The following is an 11101-nucleotide window of genomic DNA, read 5'->3' on the forward strand; positions in this document are numbered from 1 at the left end:
TTTCCCCACCAATCTATGCGATCAGCTGCAGAAAAGACTCCCTCCAATACCTTCTAACTACCTCACGAATACAATTACATGTTACCAGCACTAGATAATTTTCAACTACTAGTTCCCACTCTACAATGGTTGGACTCAAACAATAGATGTGTAATAGGGTTAAACCTAACCTTCAAAGGTTATCTAATCCCCATAACATGTAATTTAACATATTCACTTAATAATTAGGTAACACTAGTGGAGTCCCTAAAAGCACAAAGCAAGCAACATTCGAGCGTTGAGTTCTAAACCAGTGCACTACCTAATCAGTCCACTCTATCTAATCATCTAAAATCTATACTAGCATGCAGTTCTAAAGGCTCATACAACCGGTATACAAAGGCACCTCTCCTAACATCCTACCATGCATTTCTGAGTAGATCCTTAACCCTAATCTAGCATGCTATACACATAAACATATACTGAAACAATAAGCATGTATGGGTATTTTAGGAAACACTTACTTGAGCTCGGCTGATTGCACGCATCCCCTTTTCTTTGTAAAAATCTATTTAGAAAATTCATTTTCATTCAAAAAGATTACCAATTCCGTAGTTTGAGTTCAGACACACACGAGAGTGTTCCCGAATCCCTCAAACCAAGGTTCTGATACCAACTTGTAACGTCCCAAAAATACTATGTAAAAATTTTATTTTTAAAACTATCAAAACCATCATTCATTCATTCCAAAATCCATCAAAATGTGATAATGTATAAAATAGTCATCAGAGTACAAATCATATCATAAAATGTGGATTACTGGTAGATGCGGTGCGATCATGCCTGAACCTTCCCTTTCGAACCAGAAGTACCTGTAACCGTAAATATGAGACTGTAAGCACAAAACTTAGCGAGTTTCCCCAAAATACCCCATACATTCATGGAAAACATACATAAAAGCCAGAAACTAAATTGGGTCTATTTCACCCCTGAGTTTATTTCAACTCCTTCAATATCTTTCAACCGGTACTGGGTCTATTTCACCCCCTGAGTCTATTTCAACTCCTTCGGTATCTTTTAACCGATACTAGGTCTATTTCACCCCTAAGTCTATTTCAACTCCTTCGGTATCTTTCAACCGGTGGGGGTTTATTTCACCCAATAGTACTAAGAAAACAATAACATTAGCAAGAGCCACAAAGACAACAAACACATACACGCATATCAGCAAGTATCACAAAGACAACTATCATCCTACAAACATAATCCAGTGGGCCGACATTGGTGCCTTCGACCCACGAGTATAGTGAAGAGACCCACCTCTCAGTCGATACTCAGTTGTTTTCGCTCTCACTACCGAAATACAGGTGCTATACCCCACCTAGAAAATCATTCAAGGTACACCCTCAATCCACTTCCCAAAAACTAAGAGTTGGCCAAAGTCAACTCAGATCAAAAAGTCAACAGTCACAGACAAAGTCAACGTCATCAACATTCCTCCATGTTGTGGCTTTCCTTGGCCACACTATGGGCACAACACGACAAGACAGTCAACTGGTCTCTGGTCGCCACGCCGTGGCGACATAGTGCCACGCTGTGGGGACCAGTTTGAATGGCTTATTCGAGTTAAGCTACTCTTAACTCATTTTTAGGGGCTCAAAGCCCAAATCTACTCCTTCCCAACGTATTGATGGATAAATTTTCCAAGTTTATCCATTAAGACACTCCCTTAAGACAAGATCTCAAAAACTAGGTTCTAAAGGCCAATTAAGATGTACAACTCATCCATTAAGTACATAATTACCATACATATATGCCCAAACTTTCCAGAAAGATTTTAGGGGGTCCTATTGATCTCTAAAAATGTAAAATTTATGGACATGCATGCCCCATGCATGTCTTTCCTCAAATCTAGGTCAAAAGAGGGAAAAGAGACCCAAATCTCTTGCAAGATTTCCAAATCACAACCAATTCTCAGATCTATAAGATATAAGGTTATTAGGACTCCTAAGAGTCATAAAGTTGCAAACTTTATCTCTTTGCTCCACTCAAAATCTAATGAAAGAGTTTATTAAGCAAAATAACTCTAGATCTCTAAGGAGAAGATACAAGACTAGATCAAGAGCCTTACAAAATGGTCTAACAAGGTGCTTTTAGAGGTTGAGGAGTGTTGCTTGTTGGTCTCTTGCATAAAATCTTCCTCTACTTCCTTCAAAATCACCAAAAGCTAGCAAATGAGCTCTAAAAGCTTCAAAGAAGATAAGGGTTAGGGTTTCTGAGGCTTTGAGAGTGATGGAGGCGGAGGATGAATAAACCCTAACCTCCTCATTCCTTTACATAGGCGCAAAGCCCGGAAATTAGGGTTTCATTAAAAACACTTGTCACGCCGTGGAGGGTCTTTTAAATCCCGCGATCTTTGAAAACATCACCACATCGTGGCCACCCAGAATGAAGACTTACAATATGATGGATTAGTTCATACCTGAAACAAGTGTTACATGTTTGGTTAGAAATCCTTGGAATCCATTTGTGTGCGTGAAACCCTTGTGGTTTTAAGAAATTGGCTTCTGTTTGAGGATAAGTTTTGTTTTCAGATGATGATGAGGATAGTTGCATGTCATCTGGGAAAGTGTGTGTTAGAACGGGATTCATGTCTAATATACAGGAGATGTTATGTGTTTTTATATAGGAAAAGGAGTACCAGGTGCATCTAAAAGAGATGGCTCCGTAGGAACCTGAGGTAAATGAGAGAGGCAGTTTCATTGAAGATGATACTAATTCGACAGGACCTTTAGACAGAGAAAATAGGGAGTATTATGGAAATAATTCAAAAGATGAGGTGAAGGTGGAAGATATTCAGAGTAATGAGGATGATGAAGCAGGTAGTGAAAAAGAAAAATCTATATAAGGAGATAAGGTTAACATGTATGATGCACCAGTTCAAGACTCTATAGCATTTAACATGAGGGGTAATTTCATAAATGATCACAACAATCTTGACCAGGAGCCATTAAATGAGGATGTAAAAAGTCCTTCAAAGGCTCGTGTTCAACCCGATGATTTCGAAAGGAATAATTCGAGTTTTTCAAAACCTCCAAGTTTTGGTGGAAAATATTAAAAAAAAGGAAGATAGTAGGGGATCTTTTCAATATTCAGTTAATGAATATAAAAAATCATAGAGCATGGGATCGGTGAAAATCTTGAAAAAAGTAGTTCCAAATAATGGATCGGTGTCTTGTGATGAGATGACCAAATTCATTGAGTTGGGAAAGGTGTTAGGTTATGATGTAAAGAATGCAAAAGCAGATTTGAAGAAAAGACTAGTTAGTATGGGAGTGATTTAGTCTACGTGAATTGTATGTCCCTTAATATTTGTGGGATTAATACGCTTAAAAAGCGTAGATGGGTGAAGGAGTTGTGTAATAAAAACCTAGTGAATTTCCTTGGTTTACAAGAAACTCGTATGATACGTGTAGACCTTTTCAAAATTCGATTTATGTGGGGGAATTCTTCTTTCGATTTTGCTTGTAGTATTGCTACGGGAAATTCAGGTAATATTCTTTCTATTTGGGATCCTAATGTTTTAAAAAAATGAGAGGGTTTTATGTACGGAGAACGTGGTGCTTGTTGAAGGATGTTGGGTTAGAAAGAACATTAAATGCATGATGATTAATGTGTATGCTCCTCAAGATGCTAAGAAAAAACGTGATATTTGGGGCTATTTGATTTTGGTTATGTCTCATATAATCATGTATTTTATTGTTTTTGGTGACTTCAATGTGGTTAGGTTGGCTAATGAAAGAATAGGTTATGTGTTTGGTGTTGCCCAAGCTGCTGACTTCAATCAATTTATCTTTGATGTGGATTTGGTAGACATTCCTATGGGTGGTAGGAAGTTTACTAAAGTGGATAGAGATAGAGGTAAATTAATTCGTCTTGATAGATTCCTTATTTCCGGGGATTTGTTTGATGATATTCCAGATATTTTTTTGCTTAGCTCTGGAGAGAAGATGGTCTGATCATTGTCCGTTGTTTTTGAAAGAATATCGTATTGATTATGGCCCAAAGACTTTCAAACATTTTAACTATTGGTTGCAAATGGATAGTTTTTCGGAGATGATTCATCTTGCGGTCAATGATTTTGTTCCTGATGTCCCTGTTAACAAGTGTTTGAACTTCAAGAACAAGCTAAAGTTTGTGAAAAATAGAATCAATATATGACAGTCTAGTATCCAACTCATAAAAGGAGAGTAAAGACAAGGGTATATTTCTCGGTTGAATGAAACTGATAAGGTGGTTGATAAAGGGCTGCCACGACTTAGTTAATGTCTGAGAGACATAACATTTTACATAAGGTATCAGAAATTGATAAGGCCGATATCTTAGATTGTGCTCAAAAATCAAAAATAAAGTGGGCTATAAAAGGTGATGAAAATTCAAAATTCTTTCATGAAATTCAGAACAGGAGAAGAAAACAAATGGCGATCAAGGAGATTTCGGTTGATGGGACTGGGTGAATGATCCATATTTGGTTAAAGAGGATTTTTTTATTATTATAAAAAAAATTGATCATTTTCGAGGTGTGCCTCTTAGCAACCCTAGCTCTCGGTTTTAGTCTTTGCATATTGATAAGGTTGAAGAGCTTCAGACCGTGTTTTCAAAAGTAGAAATTCGAGATGCTGTATAGGCTTGTGGTAGTGATAGAGCCCCAAGTCCAGATGTGTTCTCGTTTGGTTTTTTGAAGAAATTCTGGGACCTGATTAAGAAAGATGTTTTCGAGTTTGTGCAAGAATTCTATCATTCAGGTTTCATCTTACCAGGCTGTAACTCTTCTTTTATTACATTGATTCCTAAAGTTGATAATCCTACGGAAATAAAAGACTATAGACCAATAAGCCTTATGGTTTACAATATAAAATTATTTCTAAATTTCTAGCTATTAGACTGGCAAAGGTGGTCGATTCTATTATTCATCCGATCCAGTCTGCCTTCAATAAAGGTAGACAAATATTGGATGGTGCTCTTATGGTCAATGAAATTATGCATTGGGCAAAGTTAAAGAAAAAGAATATGATGCTTTTTAAGGTGAATTTCGATAAAGCTTATGACCCAGTCTCGTGGGAGTATTTAGATCGTGTTATAGAAGTTATGGGTTTTGGAGAATGGTGGTGGTTTTGGATTAGGGGTTGTTTAAGATCTGTTAGGTCTTCAGTACCTTTGAATGGGAATCCTTCCAAAGAATTTCAATTATAGAGAGGGTTGAGACAAGGAGACCCGCTATCCTCATTTTTGTTTCTTTTAGTGATGGAAGGTTTACATGTGTGTATGGAAGATGCTGCAAATAACTCTTTGTTCAAAGGTGTTTCTGTTGGTGATTATAATGTGCAAGTTTCTTATTTGTTTTATGTAAATGATGCGATCTTTTTGGTGAATGGTATGCCAACAATATTCAGAAATTAATTAGGATCCTGAGGTTCTTCTATATGGCCTCAAGGTTACAAATTAATTTGCATAAATCGAAGTTATATGGGATTGGGGTTAACCGTGAGGTCATTGAACATGTTGCCATGTGTACGGGATGTGGGGCAGATTCATTTCCTTTCATGTATCTTGGATTGCTAATTGGTCAAGGTATGAATAGGAGAACGGCTTGGGAGGTACTCGGTGATAGATCTTGCAAAAAAACTCTTAGCTTGGAAATTGAAAATGCTTACCATTGGAGGTCCTCTTACACTACTTAAATCAATGCTTGGTAGCTTGGGTATTTACTATTTCTCTATGTTTCATACGCCTGTTTCTATTTGTAGAGATCTGATGCAGATCAGAGCTAGATTTTTTTGGGGTGCGGAAGATCAAAAAAGGATTATTCAGTGGGTCAAGTGGGAGGTTATTCTTAATGATAAAGTTTATGGTGGATTGTCTATTGGGATCTTGGAATCTTTTAATCAAGTTCTGATGTATAAGTAGAGATGGTGGTTTCTTAATAATCAAAATCTTTTGTGGGTTAAGATTATTAATAGTTGTTATGGTGAAGATGGGGGATTTATGTTGGCTTCTCCTACTAGAGTAAAGAATTACGTTTGGATGGGTATTGTAAAATCGGTTTGGGACTTACATAATAGAGGTCTAATCCCCTTTGACTCGGTGTGTAAGAAGGTGGGTGATGGTAGGAATACGAAATTCTGGGTAGATAATTGGTGTGGTAGTATTAGTCTTAGAGCTCGATTTCCTCGTTTATTTGATGTAGCCAGAAACAAAGATGCTTATGTTAAAGATTATTGGGTTAATAATCAATGGTTATTCATTAGAACCGTAACATTGGAGGTGGGGTTCTTGGCTCACAGTTAAATCAATTAATGGTGTTACTTGATTTGGTAGAGTTGTCTAATACTCAGGATTCGTGGCGGTGATCGATTGGGGTTGAAGATGAGTTCACTGTTAGGGGAGCCATATATCATTTGGATTGGTTGAAACTTCCTTCTGGACGTATTGCTACTATATGGAATAGATTTCTTCTAATCAAAATCAATACTTTTATGTGGAGATTAATTTTGGATAGACTCCCTACTAGAATGATTTGGTTAGGAGAGGGGTGGAGATTGATTCCTTTTTGTTCCCTTGTTGTTTGGAGGTTCAAGAGAATGTGAATCATATATTTCTCAATTGCAATTTAGCTCATCAACTATGGTTAAAATTGACGCCGTGGACGGATAAACCGATTCCTATTTTCCCCTCGATTTGGTACATTAGATTGATGGTCTTTCGAATGCTCATTTTCATAGACTTATCTTGGAAACAGTCCGTATTACTCTTATTTGGGTGTTGTGGACTTACATGAATACGCTTCTGTTCGGAAACTTGAAGTACAAGAAAGAGTTTTTATTTGATTCGGTTATTCTGTTTTCTTATAATTGGGTTTGTAATCGTAATCATAAGGTTAGGAGGAATTGAAATGGGTTGATGATTAATCCCTCATGAACTAGTTGTTTTGTTAGATTGTTAGCTATTTGCTAGCGTTTTCTTTTTATATATTCAACCGTTCAAAAAAAGAGATGATAATAACAACATCTTACGATCGAAAAGATCTAGAAATCACTAAGATTTATAATTATCAATTTTAGGGGGTGTTTAGGAGTGCTTTTTGATAAAAATGTTTTTTTGATAAAAGTGCTTATTGACTTATAGTGGTAGTAAAAGAAGTTTTCTAAAAAGTGTTTAGATTAACTTTTATGATGAAAAAGTCAATAAGTTAAAAAGTGTTTGGTTTAAAAAGTATTTTTTGAAGTTATTTTGGTTAAAAAGCCAAAAACAATTTCAAAAAGCCAAGTTTTACATGTTTTTTAAAAAATGCTTTTTGAAACTTACGAAAAAACTATTCTGAAAAATGCTTTTAAGTTTTTCAAACATTTTTTATTTACTTATTAACTTTTCAAACCAATAAACGAAAAACAATCCTAAACACATCCTTAGAAATCATAATCATCATTTTGAAAAATAAATCCAAATAACCCAAAATAGACCATTTTAACCAAACATAAGAATTTAAACGATGAAAACTTAGTTAGCGTGTTATCACGATATATCCAAATACGAACAAACAATAATAATACGCAGCAAGCAAAGGTTGGCAGAGAACCACCAAGACACCACCGCGCAGGAAGATGGAGAAGGGTTGTGTAACAGCGGCGTTTACAACAACACCGGCAGCACTATTACCACAAAGTTTCTTCACCCAAAACCCTAACACCCATTTATCATTATTAAATACCCAATCTAATAGTAGAAGAAGAAGTAACAGCAGACCTTCGTTATCCGTTAAAGCTTCTTCTTCTTTCAAGACGCAGACTTTGTCAAGTAATTGGGATGTTCCCACATCAAATTATTCTGCTTCAGCTCCAGCTTGGATGCCTAAATTCGAAGAACTCGATACCACCAACATGCTTCTCCGTCAACGTATCGTCTTCTTGGGATCCCAGGTTTTTAAAGCGTTTTTGCATATATATACTGATGAAATTAGGTAAATTGATTGGTGGGTTCTATATTTTGTTCAATTTGGTGGCTTAGGTTTTTGAGATTACAGACATACTTATCCACATAGACAATCAATTCATTGAATTTCTTGATAGGTTTTCGTTTTTGTTCAATTTTGTGGCGTATCAATAAGTTACTTTGAATTCCTTGATGGCTTTTCTTCAATCAAATGGCTACATTTTTCAGATTACAATCACTCATATTTTTCATTGTGTAGTTTCTAGGGCTTAAAGTTTTGGGCAATTCCATTTTGAATAATATTTACATGAAGAGAATGGTGTTTTGCAGGTGGACGATATGTCAGCTGATTTTATAATCAGCCAATTGCTATTTCTCGATGCAGAAGACGATAAAAAGGATATAAGATTGTTCATAAATTCGCCTGGTGGCTCTGTTACTGCTGGTATGCTATTATGTCTTTCTTTGGTTAACAAAGTTTCTTGATTTTTATTACTATTTTCAAGATTCATGGTTTTGATAGCCCTTGACCACTTTCAGAGGTTAACTACAAAGCAATAAACACATTAAAACTTATCACTTCAAGTTAGAAATATGACATAAAAATGGAACCTTATTTTTTCCAACTTTAAGTTCTTAATCACTAACAATTGCATTTGATCCTTGTAGAGTTGTACTCAAGCATTTCATGTAACATGGACTATTTGTGTGCTAAATTCGAGATAATCTACCAATTACATAATTGGAGCGAAATTTATTATTGATATCTATGAGCACATTTAAATGTTTTGAACACAATTTTTCATAGCTAAGTTAAGTTCTTATTATATTTTTGTTTCATTTGAGCTTTCTTGTAAGTCAAATTAGCAATTTTTTACTTTACCTTGTATCATCTATAAAATAGAATCCCATAGTACTCTTTGTGTTTTATAAAAGTAGGAACACTTTTGTTAACATGATGTCCCATGAAAATTGCAACATTTCCTTTCTTGGAAAAGGTTCCAAGTTAAAGATTCATGTAATTCATTGATAGTTACCAATAAGTTCAATCCCATTTTTGTGTAATCTTTTGATGATTAAAAGAAATGCTAAATTCTATGATCTATTTAATGATGCATTAAGGAATGGGGATATACGATGCCATGAAGCTATGCAAAGCAGATATTTCCACCATTTGTGTTGGATTAGCTGCATCTATGGGTGCATTTCTTCTTGCTTGTGGGACCAAAGGGAAGAGATTTTGTATGCCTAATTCTAGGGTCATGATCCATCAACCTCTTGGAAAGGCTGGAGGAAATGTATGTGGTTAAGTGGTTTGCTTTCTTTATCTATACAAATTGTTTCTTTTCATATCAATAATATATATTTTATATATCCAGGCTACAGACATGAGCATAAGAATAAGAGAAATGGTGTACCACAAAGTTAAAGTGAACAAAATCATATCAAGAGTCTCGGGAACTCCTTACGAAAAGGTCATTATTACCCTTTTATTCATTTTTTCTCATTTGGGCATCAAACTTTCTAACAAGTAACAACCTCCTTCATATGCCTCTTACCTGAGTCTCTGACTCTGAATCGGTCAAATTCAGACTGTTTGATATCACACTTAAAAGAGTAAATTACACGAATGGTCTCTATGGTTTGGGGTAATTTGCGCGCTTGGTCCCTAACTTATTTTTTTAACTCGAAAGGTCCCTACTGTTTGTTTTTGTTGCGCGCTTGGTCCCTACTGTTTGTTTTTGTTACGCTCTTGGTCTCTGTCTTACCTAAAAAGACTATTATTTAAATAGGGAAAAATGATGTGGTAGGTAAGGTAAAGTAAGGTGAGGGGGGTGGGGTTGGGGTGTGCTTATTTAAATAAATTAAAAAATCAAGGGTAAAATAGTCTTTTTAGGTAAGACAGGGACCAAGCGCGTAACAAAAACAAACAGTAGGGACCTTTCGAGTTAAAAAAGTAAGGGACCAAACACGCAAATTACCCTAAACCATAGGGACCATTCGTGTAATTCACTCCACTTAGAATTCTCTGACTCAGTCTTGGCTCCTCTGAGTCAGTCAGATTTACGACTCAATCAGATCTGACTCAATCAGCAACTATCAAACACATAGGTTGAAGCAGACACAGATCGCGATTACTTCATGAACGCATGGGAGGCAAAGGCGTATGGGTTGGTGGATGAGGTGATTGATGATGGAAAGCCAGGTTTAGTTGCACCAATTGCAGATACAAATCCTCCACCAAAAACCCGTGTGTGGGATTTATGGAAAGTTGAGGGGAGTAGAAAGGCATTGAAGAATATGCCATCAGAGGACAAGATGTTGCAGAATGGACATGTTAGTGGTGGGGAAGATGGAGATGAACAGAAAAAGGAAGAATCTGCTTCTGATTGAAGAGAAAATGGTGTATCAATTGGTTGAAGTGTAACATTTAGATGTTTTTATTTCGAGTTTTGTGGTTGATTATTGAGATATTTAGACTCTTTTTGGTTGATAAAATTTCTAATAGTAATTGCAAAAGAGGTGAAGTGTTGTTATTTTCTTCTTTAAGATAACTTAGTTGACTAGGGCTATTAAATGAGTTGACTAGTGGTTCTTTATAATAAGAATGTTTACTAGGGGCTTTTAGGTCATTTCACTAGCCAAGTCTTTGGAGGTCTGTTATAGTTAACATTGATCATTTAAGTTGAGAAGTTTGTTTCTAGGAGACTTGGCCTCTCGAATGCCAATAATAATGTGTAATCTTATTATTAATTTTTTCTAGCTCTAATCGTTTAATAATCTTTAAATTCTGCCCTAATATCCTAGTGTACACAAATTAAGTTTTTGTTTGGTTTCATAAAGCATTTTGCAAATCTCTTTACGAAATGCTCTTGACAAAATTTTATCATATTTATCTTTAGCAATTGATTTAGGAACAAAATCACATCAAATCATGTGAAAGTGCAAAACATAATAGGTTAATTTTTGGTTGATTGTTGGTACTATCCGTATTTTGCAAAACAATGTCAAGAATTGTTTTTTGTATTTATTTTTTCAAGTTTTGCTTATAGAGTGATTGGTCGTTGCATACGAAGGTATATTTACATATTATTTAATACTAAAATACCATTAAGTTTAATTGTTGGGATAT

The 11101-nt window shown here is 35.5% G+C and overlaps 1 protein-coding gene across 1 annotated transcript; it reads left to right on the forward strand.

The window, feature by feature from the left end:
* Positions 1–7540: 7540 nt before the first annotated feature.
* CLPP3 (CLP protease proteolytic subunit 3) lies at positions 7541–10488 on the forward strand. Its single transcript, XM_079046142.1, has 5 exons — positions 7541–7955; positions 8299–8413; positions 9091–9266; positions 9348–9443; positions 10081–10488. Exons 1-5 carry the CDS (start codon positions 7641–7643, stop codon positions 10360–10362), a joined length of 984 nt encoding a protein of 327 aa, XP_078902268.1. The 5' UTR covers positions 7541–7640; the 3' UTR covers positions 10363–10488.
* Positions 10489–11101: the final 613 nt, after the last annotated feature.

Source organism: Lactuca virosa, chromosome 4 (genome assembly GCF_052849685.1).
Source record: "Lactuca virosa cultivar CGN04683 chromosome 4, Lactuca_virosa_CGN04683_v6, whole genome shotgun sequence".
NCBI classification, from domain to species: Eukaryota; Viridiplantae; Streptophyta; class Magnoliopsida; order Asterales; family Asteraceae; genus Lactuca; species Lactuca virosa.